Below are 23,693 nucleotides of genomic sequence, written 5' to 3' on the forward strand. Positions count from 1 at the left end.
AGACCAATCAGCTTATTTTAATTCCCCAGAAAGATAATGGAACAAATAATTAAGCAATCAGTTAGCAAACTCCTAGAAGATAATAAGGTGATAAGTAACAGTCAGCATGGATTTCTCAGGAACAAATTGTGTCAAACCACCCTAATAGCTTTTTTTTTTTTTTTTTTGACAGGGTAACAAGCTTGTGGATAGAGGGGAAGCGGTAGACGTGGTAGATCTTGACTTTAGTAAGGCTTTTGATACTGTCTTGCATGACCTTCTCATAAACAAACTAAAGAAAGACAACCGAGATGGAACTACCATTAAGTGGGTGCATAGCTGGTTGGAAAACTGTCCCCAGAGAGTAGTTCTCAGGTTCACAGTCAAGCTGGAAGGGCATATCGAGTGGGGTCCCACCGGGATCAGTTCTGGGTCCAGTTCTGTTCAATATCTTCATCAATGATTTAGATAATGGCATAGAGAGTACACTTATAAAGTTTGTGGATGTTACCAAGCAGGGAGGGGTTGCAAGTGCTTTGGAAGATAGGATTAAAATTCAAAATGATCTGGACAAAATGGTCTGAAGTAAATCGGATGAAATTTATTAAAGACAAATGTAAAGTACTCCACTTAGGAAGGAACAATCAGTTGCACACATACAAAATGGGAAATGACTGTCTAGGGAGGAGTACTGTGGAAAGGGATTTGGGGGTCATAGTGGATCACAAGCTAAATGAGAGTCAGCAGGATGATGCTGTTGAAAAAAAAGCAAACATGATTCTGGGATGTATTAGCAGGAGTGTTGTAAACAAGACACGAGAAGTAAGTATTCCGCTCTACTCTGCTGATTAGGCCTCAGCTGGAGTATTGTGTCCAGTTCTGGGCACCGCATTTCAAGAAAGATGTGGAGAAATTGGAGAGGGTCCAGAGAAGAGCAACAAGAATGATTAAAGGTCTAGAGAACATGAGCTATGAAGGAAGGCTGAAAGAATTGGGTTTGTTTAGTTTGGAAAAGAGAAGACTGAGAGGGGACATGATAGCAGTTTTCAAGTATCTAAAAGGGTGTCATAAGGAGGAGGGAGAAAACTTGTTCACCTTAGCCTCTAAGGATAAAACAAGAAGCAATGGGCTTAAACTGCAGCAAGGGAGGTTTAGGTTGGACATTAGGAAAAAGTTCCTAACTGTCAGGGTGGTTAAACACTGGAATAAATTGCCTAGGGAGGTTGTGGAATCTCCATCTCTGGAGATATTTAAGAGTAGGTTAGATAAATGTCTATCCGGGAGGGTCTAGACCAGGGGTCCCCAACGTGGTGCCCGTTTTTTTTGCTCTGCCGGGCAGCACTCGGCTTTTTTTTTTTTTGGCGCCCGCCAGACAAAAAAGGTTGGGGACCAATGGTCTAGACAGTATTTGGTCCTGCCATGAGGGCAGGGGACTGGACTCGATGACCTCTCTAGTTCCCTTCCAGTCCTAGAATCTATGAATCTGTAACCTTTTTCCAATGACATCTTACAAGACCCATCTTGCACAAAGTACATCTCAGTTATCTCATATTCATGTCATAAGCATATTTTCATAAAGAATATGGAGTGAAATGTCACACTCACATACCAGTTTTCAGAGTTTGTTGAAGTCTGCCTTTTTGAAGTCCATTGTCCTTATTTTCCTGCTCTAACGCCTTCTTTCTCTTAGAATCACGAAATCATCATTTCATGAACACTTTCGCCCATATTGCTTTCCACCTTCCATTTCCTAACTAACTCCCGCCAGTTAGTCAGCATCAACCCTTAAATGCCTGTCTCCCTGGTTACTACTTCCATCTTCTGAAGCAAACAGGTGTCCCCAACACATTCCAAGAACTTATTGGACACTTTGTGTTTGTTTAACTACCGAGACACCTGTTAGAAAAGGAATTCAAAGTCCCATGTCCCCCCTCCCGTCCCCCCCATTACTAATTGTGTTTTGAATGTTTCTGTTATTTGCATGACAGAGTCGAGAACATCCGTCTGCGAGGAAAGAGCCGGGGGGAATTGTGATGTGACGTTACTGTCCTGTTTTGACATGTCCCCTTCTTGCCCTGACAGGCTGCAGCGTTACATACCATCCTTCCAGGGACCAGGGAAGGGAAATGGCTGCCGTGGAGCTAGTTCCGGTAGGGATTATCGGGGAGTTGCTGGTGGGCTCCTGTTGGCGGGAGAAGGGCAGTAAAGACATAGGAGGTGGGTGCTTCTGGGGGTGGTCAGGAGGTGGGGGGGGGCAGGAAATACACAGGGTGGAGAAAGGGATGGGGACAGGGTGTGACAAACCTGCTGGGATTTGTTTACGGTGGGGCCTAGATTTTAACAGACCCATGGGATTTGTGGGTGGAAATTCCCTAATTTGTCGAGCAGGAAACAACCCCCTGGACTGGGCTGGAGAAATGTACCAGCCTCCAATACTGGAGTCTGAACCTACTAGCCAGAGGGCAACCCCCAGTGAGGCCCAGGGAAGACACCCCATCCCTTCACATCCAACTGCTGGCACTGGGGAGGGTGTTGGGATTCCTACCAGTGGGCTGTCCCCGGACCCTGCTGGGGGCTCCATCTCCTGTATCAGCTTCTGGCTGGTAGGTGAGTGTTGAATGTGAAGACCCCTGCCATCTCTGTCTGCTAGAAGGGGTGAGGGGCTCTCTCTCTTTCTCCTCTCACCCTGATGCCTCCTGGCTGCTCTGATGGGGAGCGGGAGGGATCCTGCCTGCCTCCCAGAGCTTCCATGTGATTGGCCCTCCTCCCCTGTGAATGGTGGGGTTGTCACTGGGCAGCAGGTGCAGAGTGGAGGGCTCTTGCTCTTTCAGGGGCTGGTGACTTTCGAGGAGGTGGCTGTGTTTTTCACCGAGGAAGAGTGGGCTCTGCTGGACCCCGCTCAGAGAGCCCTCTACGGAGACGTCATGCAGGAGAACTATGAGAACGTGACCTCACTGGGTAAGGATTCCCGTCCCCTCGGTTCTTAGAAGGGGAAATGAAGAGTTAAGGTTCACAACACCCCACAGTGCACTCTCAACTTTGCCCTGTTTCAGCGACACCCCGACAAGCCAATGACACATAGACTAGCACTCTACGCTCCCTGCTACAGAACACTTTGGGAACAGAGCACAGGCACTGGATAGCGCAAACACTAACACCTCCTCTTTGCTAAGGCAAAACTTGGGGTTAGGTCCATTGTAGGGAACAGAAGCTACCTACCCCTGGCCTGCGCTCAGACACTGAGTCTACTGCTCACAATCCATCTCAGACTTTCATAATGTCACCACCCCTTTACCCTTCCAATGAGGATTCCGTCTTAGTCGTTGCCTTCACTTACCCCTCACTGAGCCCCGGAGACCCCAAGCACATATGGCACCAGCCTGCTGACAATCCTTGTGGCAAGAACACACCCTTGTGCGCCTTTATTGACGCTGCCTACACCACTCAGCACTGAAATGGGGAATACCGGTTCCTTCGAGTTTCACGTGCACCTCTCTTCGTGTCACAGCTCTGCCAGGCTGCTCCAACTAGTCCCTCCACGGTTCATTTAAAGCTACATCTGGCCCAGTGCACACTGCTGGAGTGCCTGCGGATAAATGCTGGTATTCAAATCTGAGGAACATAAAACACACAACGGAATGTGCTTAGTCCTTCCTTCTGTCGATCAATAAATTTTAAGGCCGGGGGAGACTATTAGGTCATCTAGTCTGACCTCCTGTGTAATATGGGCCATGGAGTTTCGTCCAGTTACCTTTGTAGTGTGCTGAATGCCTTGAGTTTGATGAAAACATCTTCCAGAAAGGCATCCTGTCCTGACTTGAAGACTTCAAGAGATGTAAAACTCGCCCCTACCTTGGGTAGTTTGTTAACCTTCGCACCACCCTTACTCCCTAACCCTGGAGCTTGCAAATCTCACTGGGAATAGGTCAGTAAGGGCAGAGTTAAGGTTGCATTGCAGGGGTGGTGTGTAATTTAATTCTTCATTTCCTGGTTTTCAGAAGCTTTATTTTTCACCACCGTCCACATGCTGGAAGGGCAAGAGGCAGCACTGGGCAACCTTAACTCTGCTTAATGTACTTTACGGGCGTTTAATTTCATTGATTTTCTTTTTAATGGACTTTTTTGCCACTGTAACTGTGTCGACACTACAGTTTTTGCTGCAATTTATGTCCGGTAGGGATGTGATTTTTCACATCGCTAACTGACAGAGCTATGGGCTCAGAGGTAGTTCCAGCACCTCAGGTCACAGTCCCAAGGGGGTCTCTGTGACCCAACCCGTCACAGGAGGGTCTGGTGGGGGGTAGAAAGGGAAGGATTCAGGGAATCAGTGTGACGAAGTGGGAATATTCGTAATGTTTTCACTGAATACTGTGTGGGTGCCGCAGTTTCCCCTATGCATTTCTTAAGTATCTGGTGGTGGGATAAGGGGCTGTGATTGTTGCAGAGCCCAAGAGGGACAGTGTGATGCTGTCTGCACAGAGAATGGCCGACACCCTGTCTCCTGGCAACTGATGGCCTGGGTCCCTCCTCTGCAAAGGTGCCAAATGAAGGTGTTGGAGACCAAAGAGATCAGGTGACCTCCTGGCCTGGGAAAGAGACAAAGGGCAGGGGAGGGACTGGGGAGTTTCAGTTTGGAGCTGGCTGGAGAAACTGGGGAAGAGCCCCAGGGCTGGGGTCTAAGCTCCCTGCCCCCCCCCCGCCCCCCATATGGACTTGACTGAGCGGGTCCTGTTGTCTGTACCTACAAGCTCTGGTTTGGACTGTGTTCCTGTCGTCTAATAAACCTTCTGTTTTACTGGCTGGCTGAGAGTCCCGGTGAATCGGAGGAAGTGGGGGGTGCAGAGCCCTCACTCCCCCACACTCCGTGACAGTCAGAAATTGTAGCACTTCACTGAGACTGCTTTTGCTGAAGTCTCTAATGACCTGTCCCTAGGCAAAGCTCAGAACCAGCACTCCATCCTCCTCCTCCTCCTCCTCGATCTGTCAGCTGTCTGACACCACTGACCGTGGTCGTCTTCTTGAAATCTGATCTTCCCTTATCCTCTGCTGCTTAGGGTTAGGGTAGGGAGAAGTAGTAACTGGATTGTTCTGCAGCATGGGATGTTGTCATAAACATACAGCTAAGGGTAGTATAAAATCCCTCCTTCACCTGTAAACGGTTAAGAAGCTCAGATAACCTGGTTGGCATCTGACCAAAAGGACCAATAAGGGAAGAAGATACTTTCAAATCTGTGGGGGAAGGTTTTTGTTTGGGCTGTTGTTGTTCTCTTGGAAGACAAAGAGCGAGACCAAGCAAGTAATCCAGCTCTTACTGAATGTACTTACTATTTGTGTACAGCTAAAAGTACAGAAATAGTAAGTAATAGCAAGGAAATGCGTTAGAGCATCTTTTGTTTTAGCTTATGAATTTTCCCTGTGCTAAGAGGGAGGTTTATCACTGTTTTTTGTAACTTTAAAGTTTTGCCCAGAGGGGAATCCTCTGTGTTTTGAATCTGACTGCCCTGTAAAATTACCTTCCACCCTGATCTTACAGAGGTGCTTCTTTTACTTTTTCTTTATAATAAAGTTTGTTTTTAAAAATCTGATTGGATTTTAGTGTCCTAAAAACCCAAAGGGCTGGTCGTTGCTCACCTTGGTTACTCTCAAGCCTCCCCAGGAAAGGGGGTGAAGGAGCTTGGGGGGATATTTTGGGGAAACTGGAACTCCAAGTGGTCCTTTTCCTGAATCTTCATCTAACTCACTTGGTGGTGGCAGCAGTACCCATCCAAGGACAAGGAAGGATTTGTGCCTTGGGAAAGTTTTTAACCTAAGCTGGTAGAAATAAGCTTAGGGGATCTTTCATGCGGGTCCCCACATCTGTACGCTAGAGTTTAGAGTGGGGAGGGAACCCTGACAGATGTTTAGGTTGGATATTAGGAAAAACTTTCCAACTGTGAGAACAGATAAATACAGGAATACGTTACCAAGAGAGGTTGTGGAATGCTGGTCGCTGGAGGTTTTTAAGAAGAGGTTAGACAGATGGTCTATGTATACTTGGTCCTGCCTCAGGGCTGGAGGATGGACTAGCTGACAACTTGAGGTCCTTTTACCCCATGTATTTCTGTGATTTTATGATTCATTATCCTAGCCCTTCACTTTGACCTTGTCTCCCTCTGGAGAATGGGGGCTTTATTTAGTAGTTTTTTAAATAAAAAATATGCATGGGTCAGCTGCCCTCTCAATTTGCTTTGTTAGTCACTGGGTTTGAAGGAGTGAATTTCACTTCCGGGATGGGGATGTAATTCCTGTTGAAGTAACATAGGTCTGCCTCCATTTACATGGAAACACTATCAAGAACTGTCCACATATGAATGAAGCACACTGGACAGTGGAAGTCTCAAAGACTGGAGGTTAATGTGTAATGACTGGGTCCAAGGGAAGCAGAACATGAGAACACAACTGCATTGCACTTTGGGACACAGGAACTAGGGTACAAACAGACTGGGCTTAAGTTTGCTGCTATTCAGGGCAAAAAGACTGAGGCCTGGTCTACACTTGGGAGGTGGGGATTGATCTAAGTTACGCAACTTCAGGTATGTGAATAACGTAGCTGAAGTTGACGTACTTAGATCGACTTACCGTGGTGCCTTCACCGCGGTGAGTCGATTGCTGCCGCTCCCCCGTCGACTCTGCTTGCGCCTCTCACTGAGCTGGAGTACAGCAGTCGACGGGAGAGTGCTCGGGGGTCGATTTATCGCGTCTAGACTAGACATGATAAATCAACCGCTGCTGGATCGATCGCTGCCCGCCAATCCAGCAGGTAGTGTAGACATACCCTGAGATAAGGCAACACAGAGAGAGAGAGAGATGAAATCAAGGAGGCTTTGAAAAAGCCGGGCATATGAAACTGCCAAAATGAATGTAGACTCCTGAAAGGGGTACAGTAGTGTGGAAAGCCACTGGTCTACACAGCTGTTTTTAATGTGCTAGCACCTACAGTGGAGCACCCATAGGGAGACACATCTCAAAGAACCATCGTTAATGCACAAATTGAGTAACTTCTTTTTTGTGTTACCTGATCTCATTGGTCGTCTTTCCTCTGAGCAGGGTTTCCAGTTTCCAAACCCGATGTAATCTCCCAGCTGGAACGAGGGGAAGAGCCGTGGGCCCCAGCTCTCCAGGGCTCAGAGGAAAGAGAGATCCTGCTAGGCAGCTGCATGGGTGAGGGATCATTAAACCTACTCAGTGCTTGAAAGAAACAGATGGGATTCCCAACAAAGACCTTGTGAGGTCTCTGGGTTCAGGATGGTCCCCAGCAGGTGTCATATCCTCAGGGCAGATACTGTTCATGGCTTCCTATCCATCCTGACTAACTCCTGGCAGTAGTTTCCTCCCTGAACTTCCTTTTCCCTGAGTGTTTGGATGGGAACTGGATGCAGAATTGATCCCCTCCTCTCGCCACTTTGGGGAAGAGTTTGGGGAAATTCAGGCCCTGATTTTTTTCCATCTCCAGCTATTCTCTTGGTTTGTTCTCCCCTTTTCCCTTCCAGTCTCTGAGGTTTTCCTTTCTCTGTCCCAGCAGGTGAGGGGATGGTGAGCGAGACCATGGAGCAGAATCCTCAGCAGGAAGAGGAGCAAGTGGAAGCGCATGGGGCGTTGTTGCAAAGATGCAAAGGGAGTGTGTCCAGGAGTTGTGAGCAGGGAAAAGGCTCTCAGGGGCAGCACAGGCCAGAGAAGCGGCAGGGAAACCAGCCAGCGCAGAAAGTTGGAATATCTGTTAATTATCGGGGAACTCACAAAGGCCTCAAGGAAACCACGGTGCAGCAGAGAATCCTGACAGGAGAGAGAAATAACACGGGCTTTGAGTGTGGGAAAAAGTTCAGGAGGCGCTCATACCATCAGAGAATCCACACCCGAGTGAGACCCCATGAATGCCGCGAGTGCGGGAAAACCTTCGCTTGGAGCTCAACCCTTATTGCACATCAGAGGATCCACACCGGAGAGAAACCCTATAAATGCCGTGAGTGCGGGAAAACCTTCGCTCGGAGCTCACACCTTATTTCACATCAGAGGAGCCACACAGGAGAGAAACCCTATAAATGCTGTGAGTGCGGGAAAACCTTCGCTTGGAGCTCATCCCTTATTTGCCATCAGAGGATCCACACAGGAGAGAAACCTTATGAATGCTGTGAGTGTGGGAAAACCTTCCCTCACAGCTCAACCCTTGTTATACATCAGAGGAGCCACACAGGAGAGAAACCTTATGAATGTTGTGAGTGCGGGAAAACCTTTGCTCAGAGCTCAAGCCTTATTGCACATAGGAGGAGCCACACAGGAGAAAAACCCTATGAATGCCATGAGTGCGGGAAAACCTTTGCTCAGAGGTCAGGCCTTGTTACACATCAGAGAAGCCACACAGGAGAGAAACCCTATAAATGCCGTGAGTGCGGGAAAACCTTTGCTCAGAGCTCACACCTTACTGCACATCAGAGGATCCACACAGGAGAGAAACCCTATAAATGCTGTGAGTGTGGGAAAACCTTCCATCACAACTCTTCTCTTATTTATCACCAGAGAAGCTGCAAGGGAGATAAACACCATGAAAATCTTGTCTAGGGTCTCAGAAAAGATTGTTTTTTCCTTTTGCTAATTCCCAAGTAGTGAACTTTAAGGCAGCATTTGTGGCATCTCAGCTCCTTCAGGTGAGTTGTCTGCTTTTCCCTTTTGCAGCTCACCTTTCCTTGGAGTGAAGCCCACAGTGTTTTTCATCAACTCCTTTGTTCTGTGTCTTGGAAGTGTGTGTCCCTCCAACAGGAATGTCTGTCAGCCCCAGGTGGGGGAACCAGGAGTGACCTTTACTCGGTACATGGAGGTTAAATCTACCTGGGCCTTGACTCCACTAGGGTTTTCCATGGAGTTAGCTAGATTGAGTTAGCAGTCCTGATATAAAAACACAACTATTTTTTTCAATAAAGAAAATAGCCCATAGAGCTGCCAGGGTAACGTAGCAAATTTCCTCACCACCGGATATAACCTCCATCACTTTTCCTAGTCTAACCAAATTTGAAGCATCACGTTTATACTTTTCCTTCCACTGCACAGTGATTGTTAGTCACCAGGACAGATTGCCTCATTCCCAGTTGTTCCCACGTTGCACTGGGTTCTGCTGAATAGCAGTTGGGTTTTGTACCATTTTTCTCCTAAGAACATAAGAATGGCCATACTGGGTCAGACCAAAGGTCCATCCAGCCCAGTATCCTGTCTGCCGACAGTGGCCAATGCCAGGTGCCTCAGAGGGAGTGAACCTAACAGGTAATGATCAAGTGATCTCTCTCCTGCCAGCCATCTCCACCCTCTGACAAACAGAGGCTAGGGACACCATTCCTTACCTATCCTGGATAATAGCCATTAATGGACTTAACCATCATGAATTTATCTAACAGGGTTTAAAAGAGAACTATAGCCTTCACAACCTCCTCAGGCAAGGAGTTCCACAGGTTGACTGTGCGCTATGTGAAGAAGAACTTCCTTTTATTTGTTTTAAACCTGCTGCCCATTAATTTCATTTGGTGGCCCCTAGTTCTTATATTATTGGAACAAGTAAATAACTTTTCCTTATTCACTTTCTCCACATCACTCAAGATTTTATATACCTCTATCATATCCCCCCCTTAGTCTCCTCTTTTCCAAGCTGAAAAGTTCTAGTCTCTTTAATCTCTCCTCATATGGGACCCGTTCCAAACCCCTAATCGTTTTAGTTGCCCTTCTCTGAACCTTTTCTAGTGCCAGTATATCTTTTTTGAGATGAGGAGACCACACCTGTACGCAGTATTCAAGATGTGGGCGTATCATGGATTTATATGGGGCAATAATATATTCTCTATCCCCTTTTTAATGATTCCTAACATCCTGTTTGCTTTTTTGACTGCCACTGCACACTGCGTGGACGTCTTCAGAGAACTATCCACAATGACTCCAAGATCTCTTTCCTGATTAGTTGTAGCTAAATTAGCCCCCATCATATTGCATGTATAGTTGGGGTTATTTTTTCCAATGTACATTACTTTACATTTATCCACATTAAATTTCATTTGCCATTTTGTTGCCCAATCACTTAGTTTTGTGAGATGTTTTTGAAGTTCTTCACAGTCTTCTTTGGGTTTAACTATCTTGAGCAGTTTAGTATCATCTGCAAACTTTGCCACCTCACCTTTCTCCAGATCATTTATGAATAAGTTGAATAGGATTGGTCCTAGGACTGACCCTTAGGGAACACCACTAGTTACCCCTCTCCATCTGAGAATTTACCATTAATTCCTACCCTTTGTTCCCTGTCTTTTAACCAGTTTTCAATCCATGAAAGGATCTTCCCTCTTATCCCATGACAACTTAATTTACGTAAGAGCCTTTGGTGAGGGACCTTGTCAAAGGCTTTCTGGCAATCTAAGTACACTATGTCCCCTGGATTCCCCCTTATCCACATGTTTGTTGACCCCTTGAAGAACTCTATTAGATTAGTACAGGGGTGGCCAACCTGTGGCTCTGGAGCCACGTGCGGCTCTTCAGAAGTTAAATATGTGGCTCCTTGTATAGGCACCAACTCCGGAGCTGGAACTACAGGCGCCAACTTTCCAATGTGCCGGGGGGTGCTCACTGTTCAACCCCTGGCTCTGCCACAGGCCCGGCCCCCACTCCACCCCTTCCCACCCCCTCCCCTGAGCCAGCTGTGCCCTCGATCCTCCCCCCCCCCCGAGCTTCCTGCATGCCACAAAATAGCTGATTGGGGGGGATGGGGACGCGCTGATTGGCGGGGCAGCTGGTGGGCAGGAGGCGCTGGGAGCAGGGGGGAGCTGATGGGGGGGCTGCTGATGCATTCCTGTGGCTCTTCGGCAATGTACATTGGTAAATTCTGTCTCCTTCTCAAGCTCAGGTTGGCCACCCCAGATTAGTAAAACATAATTTCCCTTTACAGAAACTGAAGATATTGGAGAACAAAGAGATCAGGTGACCTCCTGGCCTGGGAAAGAGACAAAGGCCAGAGGAGGGGCTGGAGAATTTCAGTTTGGAGCTGGTTGGGGAAATGGAGGGGAGCCCAGATGGGGCTCTGGCCTCCCTGCCCCCCAATGGGAAATGGAGGGAGGAAATGTGCAGTGGTGGACTGTGCATTCTAGCATCTCTAACTCCAACACACCTTTGTATAAGTGCCACTTACTCTCTGTAATCATTGTGGTAGAAATTCCTGTCCGTTCCAGCTGAGGAATAAGGAGAGATGGGGACAGCTAGCCAAGCAAGGAGCCCCGGGAGGGGCGATCCGTTTATTTCAATTGTGATATAAAATTATTCTGCTTAACTGCCAGGGGGCAAATTTGTCACGTACACATGGAAGCTATACAGCACAGCTATTGCTATGTCTTAACTCAGGAAGTTCCTTCGAGAGGAAATGTAGCCAAACTCCAAACCTGGAGACAATGGACCTTTCTATGCCTGTGTCCTGGAGATAACTAACTGCTTGTTTGGAGTTCGGCTACATTTCCTCTCGAAGGAACTTCCTGACTACCTATAGCTGACCCTGCATTTTTTCCTTCTTCTTTCTCCTATGTGTACGTGACAAATTTGCCCCCTGGCAGGTAAGTAGAATAATTTTATATCATCATGTATAGAAAGATCTGTTTCTCCATGTGTACCATCATAGCAGCTTTTTTTAACATCACAAACTACTAAACGTGGGAAGAGGGGGCAGGTTACTCCCCGTTCCCTTCACTCTGAACCACATGTACCGTGCAGGAGGAGAGATATCCCATGATTTTTGCAGGTATTCTTTTGCCCCATCTCTGTGTTGAAATGTCACAGCTTTCTCCCACCGTTGAGGGAGGAGCCAGAAACTTCGAGCTGCCAGCGGGAGGTGAGAATGAGACGTGCCCTCTGTGTGTGCAACAGTGCGTCACACAGGGAGCATCCGTGAGCTGTGCTGACAGGGGGAGCAGCCAACCTCTCAGTGATGGGGATGGGTGACCCCGGCTGGGACTGGGGACAGTAGGTTACAGGGGGGCACCCTTAGCCGTCCCCCCCCCTCAACTTTGCTTCTCCTCCCTGGTTTAAGTGCCTCAGTTTCCTCCTCTGAAACCACTTCAGCTCCTACTCCCCCACCCCCAGGCACTCACACCCTCCCCCACTCACCTAGATCAAGCCCCCTAACCCCTCCCCCCTGGACATCTGCCCCCCTCTCCTCCTCATCGCAAATCCCCTCTTCTCCCCCTCACTCCTCCCACCTCGGCTCCTAAACCCACCTGCCCCCCCAACCCCTCTGGGCCTCGCCCCAGGCCCCCCATTCCAGCACTGCCGGAGGCCCGATCCCTCTGCCCCCCACCATTGTCCGCCAGCCCCAGCCCCTCCCACCGCCACGGGCCCAGCTGAGTCCCGCTCGGGGTGGAGGAGAGGGAGGAGTCGCGCCGCGGGGGCTTGTGGGAGATGTGGTACGCCCCGGCCTACATCTCCCATCGGCCACCGCGGGGCCAGCGGCACCATGCGAGCGGCCGGGGGCGGGGCCCGGCGCGTTTTGTGCGGGCAGGGCTTTCGGCCTGACAGCTCCCGTGCGCCGAGCGGGGCCGGAAACGGAAGTGGTTGGAAGAGAACATGACGTAGGCTATTAGGACGCCAAACCCCGATGCACCCGTGGCCCCCAACCCGCCCCCCCGGTCTCTGTTCCCCCTTCCCATCCCCCCGTGGACCCTTCAGCCCCCCTTTCTCCTCCCTCCAACCCCCACCATGGGCCCTCAGCCATCCCCAGCCGCTCCCCCCTACCCAGCCCTCCCTTTCTCCTCCCTCCAACCCCCCCATCCCCTCCTCCCCATGGGCCCCTCAGCCCCCCTTTCCCCTTCCTCCAAACCAATCCCCGCCATGGGCCCTCAGACCCCCAGCCACTCCCCCCATCCCCCAGACCAGCCTCCCCTTTCTCCTCCCTCCAACCCCCCCATCCCCTCCTCCCTATGGGACCCTCAGCCCCCCTTTCCCCTTCCTCCAAACCAATCCCCGCCATGGGCCCTCAGACCCCCAGCCACTCCCCCCATCCCCCAGACCAGCCTCCCCTTTCTCCTCCCTCCAACCCCCCCATCCCCTCCTCCCTATGGGACCCTCAGCCCCCCTTTCTCCTTCCTCCAACCCAATCCCCGCCATGGGCTCTCAGCCCCCCCAGCCACTCCCCCAACCCCAGACTAGCCCCCCCTTTCTCCTCCCTCCAACCCCCCCATCCCCTCCTCCCCATGGGACCCTCAGCCCCCCTTTCTCCTCCCTCCAACCCCCCATCCCCTCCTCCCCATGAGCCCCTCAGCCCCCCTTTCTCCTTCCTCCAACTCCCCCAATCCCCACCATGGGCCCTCAGCCCCCCCAGCTGTTCCCCCCAACCCCCAGACTAGCCCCCCCTTCTCCTCCCTCCAACCCCCCCATCCCCTCCTCCCCATGGGACCCTCAGCCCCCCTTTCTTCTCCCTCCACCCCCCATCCCATCTCCCCATGGGCCCCTCAGCCCCCCTTTCTCCTTCCTCCAACCCAATCCCTGCGATGGGCCCTCAGCCCCCCCAGCCACTCCCCCCAACCCCCAGACCAGCTCCCCATTTCTCTGCCCTCCAAATCCCCATCCCCCCTCCCCATGGGCCCCTCAGCCCCCCTTTCTCCTTCCTCCAACCCCCCCAATCCCCGCCATGGGCCCTCAGCCCCCCCAGCTGCTCCCCCCAACCCCCAGACTAGCCCCCCCTTTCTCCTCCCTCCAAACCCCCATCCCCTCCTCCCCATGGGCCCCTCAGCCCCCCTTTCTCCTCCCTCCACCCCCCATCCCATCCCCCGTGGGCCCCTCAGCCCCCCTTTCTCATCCCTCCAACTCCCCCAGTCCATCCCCCCATGGGCCCCTCAGCCCCCCTTTCTCCTCCCTCCAACCCCCCAATCCCTGCCGTGGGCCCCTCAGCCCCCCTTTCTCCTCCCTCCAACCCCCCAATCCCCACCATGGGCCCCTCTGCCCCCTCAGCTGCTCCCCCCAACCCCCAGACCAGCCCCCCCTTTCTCCTCCCTCCAACCACCCCATGGGCCCCTCAGCCCCCCTTTCTCCTCCCCCCCCCATCCCATCCCCCCATGGGCCCCTCAGCCCTCCAACTCCCCCAGTCCATCCCCCCATGGGCCCCTCAGCCCCTCTTTCTCCTCCCTCTACCTCTCCAGCACATTCCCTGCAGCCCATCCCACCCACCCTTTCTCTTCCCTCCAACCCCCCCAGCCCATCACCCCGTGGGCCTCTCAGCCCCCCTTTCTCCTCCCTCCAACCCCTCATCCCATCCTCCCATGGACCCCTCAGCCCCCCTTTCTCCTTCCTCAAACCCCCCAGCCCATCCCCCCAATGGGGCCCTCAGCCCCCCCATCTGCTCCCCCCAACCCTCAGCCCAGCCCCCCATGGGTCCCTCAGCCCCCCCTTTCTCCTCCCTCCAACCACCCCATGGGCCCCTCAGCCCCCCTTTCTCCTCCTTCTACCTCTCCAGCACATCCACCCCATGGGCCCTTCAGCCCCCCTTTCTCATCCTTCCAACTCCCCCAGTCCATCCCACCATGGGCCCCTCAGCCCCCCCAGCTGCTCCCCCAACCCAGCCCCCCCATAGGCCCCTCAGCCCCCCTTTCTCCTCCCTCTACCTCTCCAGCACATCCACCCCATGGGCCCCTCAGCCCCCCTTTCTCCTTCCTCCTCCTCCTCCCCGCCCATTGGCCCCTCAGTCCCCTTTTCTCCTCCCTCCAACCCCCCATCCCATCCCCCCATGGGCCCCTCAGCCCCCCCAGCCCAGCCCCCCCATGGACCCCTCAGCCCCCCTTCTCCTTCCTCCAACCCCCAGCCCAGTCCCCCATGGACCCCTCAGCCCCCTTTCTCCTCCCTCCAAACCCCAGCCCAGCCCCCCATGGGCCTCTCAGCCCCCCTTTCTCCTTCCTCCAATCCCCCACCCCATCCCCCCAATGGGCCCCTCAGCCCCCCCTTTCTCCTCCCTCCAACCACCCCATGGGCCCCTCAGCCCCCCTTTCTCCTCCTTCTACCTCTCCAGTCCATCCCCCCATGGACCCCTCAGCCCCCCCAGCCGCTCCCCCCAGCCCAGCCCCCCCATGCGCCCCTCAGCCCCCCTTCTCCTTCCCTCAGCCCCCCTTTCTCCTCCCTCCAACCCCCCCAGCACACCTCCCCAGCCATGGCCCCATAGCCCCCCTTTCTTCTCCCTCCAACCCCCCCAGCCCATCCCCTCCATGGACCCCTCAGCCCCTCCCCCCAGCCCAGCCCCCCCGTGGGCCCATCAGCCCCCCTTTCTCCTCCCTCCAACCTCCCCATCCCATCCCCCCAATGGGCCCCTCAGCCCCCCTTCTCCACCCTCCAACCCCCCAGCCCATCCCCCCATGGGCCCCTCAGCCCCCCTTTCTCCTTCCTCCAGCCCCCAGCTCATCCCCTAGCAATGGGGCCCTCAGCCCCCTTTTCTCCTCCCTCCACTCCCCAAACCCACCCCAACCTCCCCCCTTCCGCCATCCATTCCTCCTTCTGTGGGGCCCCTCAGCCCCCATTTCTCTCCAGCACCCTCCCAGCTCACCCCAACCTGCCCCCCAGCCCATCCCTCCACCCATAGGGACTGCTCAGACCCCCAGTTCATCCCCCCCTCAGCCTCCTTTTCTCCTCCCTCAAACACTCTTCAATCTCCACCCCCATCCCTACCCTTCCACCCAGTCCTTTTCTCCACCTATGGGGCCCCTGAGCACCTCTCTCTCCTTCCTCCCCAAACCCCCTCCACCAATCCACTTCAACCATCTCCCCTCAACGCTGGGACCCCCATCATCTCCTTCAGTGCATTCCAGCCTGCCCCCCCACTGGGACACATTCAACATCCTCCAACCTGCTCCCGCGTCCCCAGACTTGCCAGATCTCCGCTCACCCCACCCCAACCTGTCCCCTGCACGTGGCCCTCCCAGTCCACCGTGTGACAGTGGACCCCATAAGGCTTTATGGGGGGGTGCTTATAAATGTATGCATGACATAACTGGAATATGTTTTGTGCTGTCTGTGCCATGTATCATATCTCCGTAAAGATTATGGTCTACTATTTCTATTCATCGTATTTGTACATATATATCATTTTCTATTTGAGGTTAAGAATATGGGCTGTATGCTTGCTTGGTTTCTGTGTAACCCCTTTGGGGTTTAGAGAGCATGGCCCCTTTAAATCTTTTTCCTAGTGGGGAGGGGGAGAGTAAGAAAAAAGGAGGGAAACTCCAGGGGGCAGCGCTGGAGCTCCAGGGAGAGAGGGAGGCAGCCTGAGGCTCTGGAAAAGTGAAGCAGAGAGAACCTGCCTGAAGCCTGAGACGGACAGGGCGGCCGATCGGGGACACCCCAAGACAGGAGCCAGGAAGAGCACTGTGCCAGGGAGGAATCGCCCGAGAAGGACAAGCCGGAGCTGGACCCAGTATCATGGCTGCCCAGAGCTGCATGGGGCTGTGAGTACTGGGGCTTGGGACTCTGCACTGGGAACAAGGAGGGAGGCTGTAGCTAGTTAAGTGGGGAGGCGGTCGCTGTGTGGCTTTGCAGAGAGTGGCAGAAGAGGGCACCGGAGGGGTTTGTTGGGGAAAGTTCACTGGCGCTGAAGACGACCAGGAGCACCCAAGACTCGCCACTGGACTGGAACTTTGCTCAGGACTCCTGAACTCTGTGTGCAGACACATTGCTCAGTGTCTGCCCTGTCAGACTGTCCTACCACTGGGCCTGTGGGGCCTTGGTTTGAATGCAACCCTGTTCTACTGCTCCCCCTATATTTCCCCTTGTTGTTTTTCTCCTCTCATTCCTCTGTAAATAAATATTTCCCTTTCTTCTATCCATTGTACTTTTCCTGTGGGTGGGTGCGTTCACTCTGGGGGGTTTGGAACAGGTGCCCCTGGGGTGGAAGGGATTTCTCCTGCTGCATTCCTGCACGCGACGTCTCTTGGCCAGAGCTGCCTGCAGAGCAGACTCCATCTTGGCCACGAGGGCGCTAAAATTACACTACGAAAAGATTTAAAGGGGCCATGCTCTCTAAACCCCAAAGGGGTTACATAAGTAAGCTTTGTGAGGCATTTGGTCAGCTTCTTTAGGAAGGAATTCGCAAGGTTAAATACCTGATCAGGAAGCACTTGGGGAACAATGCATCTTGGAATGCTCCAATCCACATAAGAAGTCTTCCTGGAGACATACAAGATACCATGTGGACAATGGCTTCGGCCTGTAAAGACTGAGTCATGCAGGGACATGTGACTTGCCCAGGTGACTCCAGAACTCCATCTTGAAACTGGACTTTGCATAGGAGTGGGGGGGGGAGGTCTCCACCCACAAGAGAAAGTGTATTTAAACCCATGGGAGACCCCTCCATGGGGTCTTCAGCTGGCTAAAGAAGGAGCCTCTCCACCCCCCCAGAATGCTTGAAGGAAACTGGAACAAAGGACAGTAACTACAGGGGGTGTGAGTGATTGCTGGACCCAGGCTAAAAGTAGGGTTACCATACGTCTGGGTTTTCCCGGACATGTCTGGCTTTTGGGTCTTTAAATAGCCGTCCGGGGGGAATCCCGGACATTTTTAGCTTTTTACAAATCCCCCCCCGGACGGCTATTTAAAGACCCAAAAGCGGGGGTGAGCTGGGGCAGGGGGGCGCAGGGAGGGCTGCCCGCAGCAGGTAAGGGGGGGGGCACAGGGGAACCACTCCCCGCCCCAGCTCACCTCCGCTCCGCCTCTGCCTGCTGCCTTGAGCGCGCAGCTGTGCCGCTCCGCTCCTCACCCTCTCCCTCCCAGGCTTGCTGCCGAACAGCTGATCGGCGGTAAGCCTGGGAGGGAGGGGGTGAGAAGCGGAGTGGCATGGCTGCATGCTCAAGGTAGCAGGCAGAGGCAGAGCGGAGGTGAGCTGGGGCGGGGCAGGGAGCGTGGCCAGTCAAGGGACAGGGAGCAGGGGGGGTTGGATGGGGTGGGGATTCTGAGGGTGCCTGTCAGGGGGCAGGGGTGTGGAGAGACATGGGGCAGTCAGGGGACAGGGAGCAGGGGGAGGGTTGGATGGGTCGGGTTCTGGGGGGGGCCTGTCAGGGGGCAGGGGTGTGGAGAGGGATCGGGGCAGTCAGGGGACAGGGAGCAGGGGGAGGGTTGGAAGGGTCAGGGGTTCTGGGGGGGCCTGTCGGGGCAGGGGTGTGAAGAGGGATTGGGGCAGTCAGGGGACAGGGAGGGTTAGATGGGTTTGGGGTTGGTGGGGGCAGTCAGGGAACAGGCAGCGGTTGGATAGGCGTGGGAGTCCCAGGGATCTGGCGGGGGCAGGGGTGTGGATAGGAGTCAGAACAGTCAGGGGACAGGTAGGGAGTGGGATTCTAGGGGGGCAGTTAGGGTGGGGGGTCTCATGGGGGCAGTTGGGGACAAAGATAAGGGAGGCTTAGATAGGGGTGGGATCCTGGGGGGTGGTTAGGGGCAGGGGTCCCAGGAGGGGGCGATCAGGGGAAAAGGAGCAGGGGGGTTGGATGGGTTGGGGGTTCTGTGGGGGGCAGTCAGGGGGCAGGAAGTGGGAGGGAGTGGCTAGGGGGTGGGGCTACTCCCCCCCCCCCGAGAGTCTTCTTTTTTGAAAATTCAAATATGGTAACCCTACTAAAAGGAGTTTAGCCTGTAAAAGGGAGCATTCTGGATACCGGTGAGGATCTTATCTGTATTTAGTTTGATTAGACATAGATTTGCGCATTATATTTTATTTTGCTTGGTGACTTACTTTGTTCTGTCTGTTACTACTTGGAACCACTTAAATCCTACTTTCTGTATTTAATAAAATCACCTTTTACTTATACATTAACTCAGAGTATGTATTAATACCTCGGGGAGCAAACAACTGTGCATATCTCTCTATCAGTGTTATGGAGGGGGAACAATTTATGAGTTTGCCCTGTATAAGCTTTATGCAGGGTAAAACGGATTTATTTGGATTTAGACCGCATTGGGAGATGGGCATCTGAGTGCTAAAGACAAGCACACTTCTGTGAGCTGTTTTTAGGTAAACTTGCAGCTTTAGGGCAAGCTATTCAGACCCTGGGTCTGTGTTGGAGCAGACGGGAGTGTCTGGATCAGCAAGACAGGGAGCTGGAGTCCTGAGCTGTCAGGGAAAACAGAGGCAGGGGTAGTCTTTGCACATCGGGTGGCAGCTCCCAAGGGGGTTTCTGTGATCCAACCCGTCACACACCCCCTCTGCTTCCCTATCTCACGGCACCCCAACATCCTCCATGACACCCAAACCCCAATTGGCTCCAACCTATTTCTCCATTGCTGGGCCCCAGCACCGTGCTCCCCCACATCACCCATAGCCTGCCAGGTTTCCCTCTCCAATTCCTGTTCCCCCTCGAACCTGCTAGGGGTCCCCTTCCCAGCCACACTGGGGCCCTCCAACCCCCCTCCACCCTGCCCTTACTCTCTGGGGCTTCTGAATCCCATATTCCCTCAGTACACCTTGGGAACCCTACACTAGTCTACCTCACAGTGCAGCCCCCACCCCCATATATCCCAGACAGTCATTCATACGACTAAGCCACTGATGCATGGACCCCAAATTGCCTACTGAGCTTGTCCATCGATCAGCCCCATGGACTCTCCCTCCTTTCCTCTCCTTGTGCCGTTTCCCTTCGTAGGACACGGGCAGGCGTGCTAGGTGTGCATTCCCACAGGCTTGGTCTCGGGAGCCATGAAGAAGTAGCAGAGGACAAATATCCTGCAGGGTAGTGGATAGTAGAGTGGAGCGGTGACTGTCGGTGTTAACTCAGTCTCTGTTCATTGATGTAGAAGGGATGGGAGAGGGAGTCAGGGATGAGGGCAAGATTAAACGCACCAATAGAGCTTTGTGTAGTGCTAGTTCTTGCTTGGCTTTATTAGTTTGCAGAGAAATTGTCCAGGAGCCCTAGCCAGACGAGAATATGGCACAAGTGGTCCCGAGCAGCCTGGACATCCTTCTAAGGAGACGTGAATAGTCCTCATGTTTCTGCCTTCCGCATAACTGGCTGTGAGTAAGTGGTCAGTGCTTTGAATTCCTCATCTGTACTCACTGTATTTTCCTCACAAGCCGTGTGCTTCCTTATTGGGTATGGGGGTCTGTGGTATTAAGGCTCACTGTATTTTCCTCACAAGCCGTGTGCTTCCTTATTGGGTATGGGGGTCTGTGGTATTAAGGCTGGGAAGGGGCCAGAGTCTGCTGGGCAGAGTGACTATTTTGGGTGCTGTTACACTGGATACCTTCTAGTTGCAGGTGTAAAGTAGTAATGGGAGATGGGTTGAGGGCGGAGCCCTGGGATGATACGGGAGTTGGGAAAGGAAGAGACTACGCGACATTGCAGATGGAGATGTTTCCCCCCCCCCGCTGGATTTATGTGACGTTATTGACATAAACTGGGACCATATTGATCATTGTTGCAACCAAGGTCCTGTAGTGGCACCCAAATCTTGTATAAAGGGGGTCAAATGGGGTGTCTATGACAAGGTTATGGTTTACTGGTTATGATTATGCTGTCTATATGTGTGTATCAGTTTTGTAGTTGAAGTTATGAATATTGGCTCTATACTGTCTGTATGGCAAACTTATGCTATGCTTCTGGGTGACATCCCAGACAAGCTGGGATTAGCTCTGCCTAGCCTGCTTGATGGCCCATTAAGGACCATCAGCTATACAATGGACCCATTGAGAGAAGGCCAATATGCCTTCAGACTCAGCAAAGTATGCAAGGACTGGCCCATGTGACTCCAGGCTCCATTTTGCTGTAATTTTCCACAGTAAGAACAAAGAGGTGTTCTTACACCTGGAAAAGACTATATAAGGCTGATGCCTCATCTCGATTTGGTCTTCGATCCTGCTTCATACCTCTGGAGGAACTTTGCTACAAGCTGAAGCTTTGAACAAAGGACTGAGGACCCATCCCAGCGGGGGATGTATTCCAGAGACTTGATTTGAACCTGCAGTTTATTCTATCGCTGCTGCAAGCCTGAACCAAGAACTTTGCCATTACTGTATGTAATTGATTCCATTTAACCAATTCTAACTCTCATCTCTATCTTTTTCCTTTTATGAATAAACCTTTAGATTTTAGATTCTAAAGGACTGGCAACAGCGTGATTTGTGGGTAAGATCTGATTTGTATATTGACCTGGGTCTGGGGCTTGGTCCTTTGGGATCAGGAGAACCTTTTTCCTTTTACTTGGGTATTGGTTTTCATAAACATTTGTCCCCATAACGAGTGGCACTGGTGGTAATACTGGGAAACTGGAGTGTCTAAGGAGATTGCTTGTGAGACTTGCGGTTAGCCAGTGGGGTGAGACCGAAGTCCTCTTAGTCTGGCTGGTTTGGTTTGCCTTAGAGGTGGAAAAAACCCCAGCCTTGGGCTGTAACTGCCCTGTTTGAGCAATTTGTCCTGAGTTGGCACTCTCAGTTGGGTTCCGCCAGAACCGCATTGTCACAATTTAGTACCAAGGAAAAAGAAGTCTTGAGGCAGAGTCTACTGCCCCATGCAATGGAAAGCGAGCGAGAGCGATGAGACCGCGAGCATAGTCGAAATCAGGCATTAGCCGTACATCTGGGAGCGGAGCAGCCACCACTGTCAGTGAGACAAGTGTCTCTTTTGGTGAGAGCTCTGCTCATGGCCCACCTTGATCCTGGTAGGGACACCCCATTAGCTGGGGCTGTGTTTGTAAGAAAAGGTTCCTGACTAGCTGTGGTTACGAGGGAGACAAGGTCCCCAATTTCAGGGGCTGCTCATTTCTCTGGCCAGGAGCAGTGTGTCCTCCGCAGCAAAAGGTAGCATCTAGAATGTTACCTCAAGGGGAAGAAGGTAACGCTTCAAAGGGAATACTAGAGAGATGGTAGAGGGAAGATATAACAGGGAAAGCCCCTTTTCTCAGAAGCACAGACTCGGCTCCCTTCTGTGTCTGTCACCTGTGGATTTAGCTACCCATAAAATAGAATAAAATAAAGAGAAGACGAGATAATATGGTGCAAATAAAGGTAAGTGTATTAGGGATAAAAGATACAGAAAAACTGGGTAGAAATGGGGGAAGAAATACAAGAACACAGTAAATAGCAAAACCATAAATCAGTAAAACAGTGAATCAGTGACTGACTCAGAGCTTGGAGCTCAGGCCCATAAACCCTCCCGTGGGATTCTACAAAACAATAAACAATACCCCAACACAGAAACCTTTTTCCTATTGCTCTGATGTAGCAGATGTCACGTACAGGCGTGATGCCCAGGACCTACAACTCTTGGACTGATTTAGAGTCCTTGAGGAGGAACACTGGGGAGTCCAGACGACTGATGGTTCTCGTCGCTGGCGAGGAGACCCTCTGGGATGATGGACACCAGGGAAATGCAGGGTGTAGGAATGACGATGACAGGACTCCTCTTCCTCAAACACACTACGGGATAGATGTTGTTCTTCGATCTCAGCTCTGGAGCTCTGCGAAGACCCGACCGTGTATGAGCTGTCACTGGAATGGACAGCCCCGCGCAGGCGCTGAACAAGTCCTTATAAAGCCTTTTTGGCGGGAAGAGTTCTGAGGTAATGGAACGCTTCTGAGGTGATGGAACACTGAGGGCTGGTCTTGGCGGGAAAAACCGGTTCTGACTGGTTTAAGCTAGAATCTTTGTAGTAAACAAGTCCCCTCTCAAAGATGGAGTTCAGAGTTTATATACTCCATTTTGAATTTCAGTTTAAAGTCTGTGATTCACTTAACAGTATTTTAAAAACATCTTATTAATGGCTAATTGAAACAGTACATTTCATCTAACAAGGAGGATGACTCCAGGTGGCGAGTTGCTTGCCTTCCTCTCATGTTTGTCTATCTTCTTTAGGGTGTTGGCCAACTCTCTCTCTCTCTCTCAGTCTCAATCGATCTGTCCTTGCCTTTCCTTGTGCTGTGTCCCTTCACAGTACACGGGCAGGCGTGCTCGGTGTACATCCCCACAGGTTAGGTCATGGGATAAAAACCATGCGGGACAGTGGCCGCTAAAGTGGAGCAGTGACTGTTGGTGTTAACTCGGTCTCTGTTCATCGAGTGGGGCTGATGTAGATGGGATGGAAGAGGGAGGCAAGGATGAGGGCAAGATTTCAAGTACCATTAGAGCTGTGTGTAGTGATGGCTCATGCTTCGCTTTTGCAGCTGTGCTGGCAGAGGAATTGTCTAGGAGTCCCAGCTGGAGCAGAAACTGGCGGAGGTGGATCTGAGCAGCTTGGATATCCTTCTAAGGAGACATGAACACTACTCAGCTTTCTGAATTCTGAATAACTGGCTGTGAGTAAGAGGTCAGTGCTTTCAATTCCTTATCTCTACTTGCTGTAGTTTTCTTCACAGGCAGTGTGCTTCCTCGTTGGGTATGAAGCTCTGGGATTAAGGCTGGGGAATGGACAAGAGTCTCCTGAGCAAAGTGACTATTTTGGGTGCAGTTACAATGGGTCCCTTCTAGTTGCAGGCGTAAAGTAGTAATGGGAGATGGGTTGAGGGCAGAGCCATTGGATACAGGAGCTGTGAAATGAAGAGATTACACGACATTGCAGACGGAGATGCTAATTTACTTTGTTCTTCTCCCCTCTGCTGGGTTTAGTACCAAGGAAAAAGAAGTCACACATCAGAGTCTACTGCCCTCATGCGATGGAAAGTGAGTGAGAGCAGCGAGCCTGTGAGCATTGTTCATGCCAGGCAAGAGCCGTCCATC

The 23,693-nt window shown here is 52.1% G+C and overlaps 1 protein-coding gene across 1 annotated transcript; it reads left to right on the top strand.

Annotated features, from left to right (window-relative positions):
• The first annotated feature begins 2,105 nt into the window (after nt 1-2,105).
• On the top strand, nt 2,106-10,045 carry LOC135889249 (zinc finger protein 501-like). The gene is made up of 3 exons (XM_065417074.1): nt 2,106-2,129; nt 2,811-2,937; nt 7,541-10,045. Exons 1-3 carry the CDS (start codon nt 2,106-2,108, stop codon nt 8,572-8,574), a joined length of 1,185 nt encoding a protein of 394 aa, XP_065273146.1. The 3' UTR covers nt 8,575-10,045.
• The last annotated feature ends 13,648 nt before the right edge of the window (nt 10,046-23,693 follow it).

Source organism: Emys orbicularis, chromosome 15 (assembly GCF_028017835.1).
Source record: "Emys orbicularis isolate rEmyOrb1 chromosome 15, rEmyOrb1.hap1, whole genome shotgun sequence".
Taxonomy (NCBI): Eukaryota; Metazoa; Chordata; order Testudines; family Emydidae; genus Emys; species Emys orbicularis.

What these genes read in the sequence shown, in the direction of transcription:
- LOC135889249 (XM_065417074.1), top strand. Translation starts at nt 2,106, where the DNA reads ATGGCTGCCGTGGAGCTAGTTCCG. An exon ending in CTGCCGTGGAGCTAGTTCCG is followed by an intron (nt 2,130 to 2,810) that starts GTAGGGATTATC and finishes TTGCTCTTTCAG; the next exon opens with GGGCTGGTGACTTTCGAGGA. An exon ending in TGAGAACGTGACCTCACTGG is followed by an intron (nt 2,938 to 7,540) that starts GTAAGGATTCCC and finishes CTGTCCCAGCAG; the next exon opens with GTGAGGGGATGGTGAGCGAG.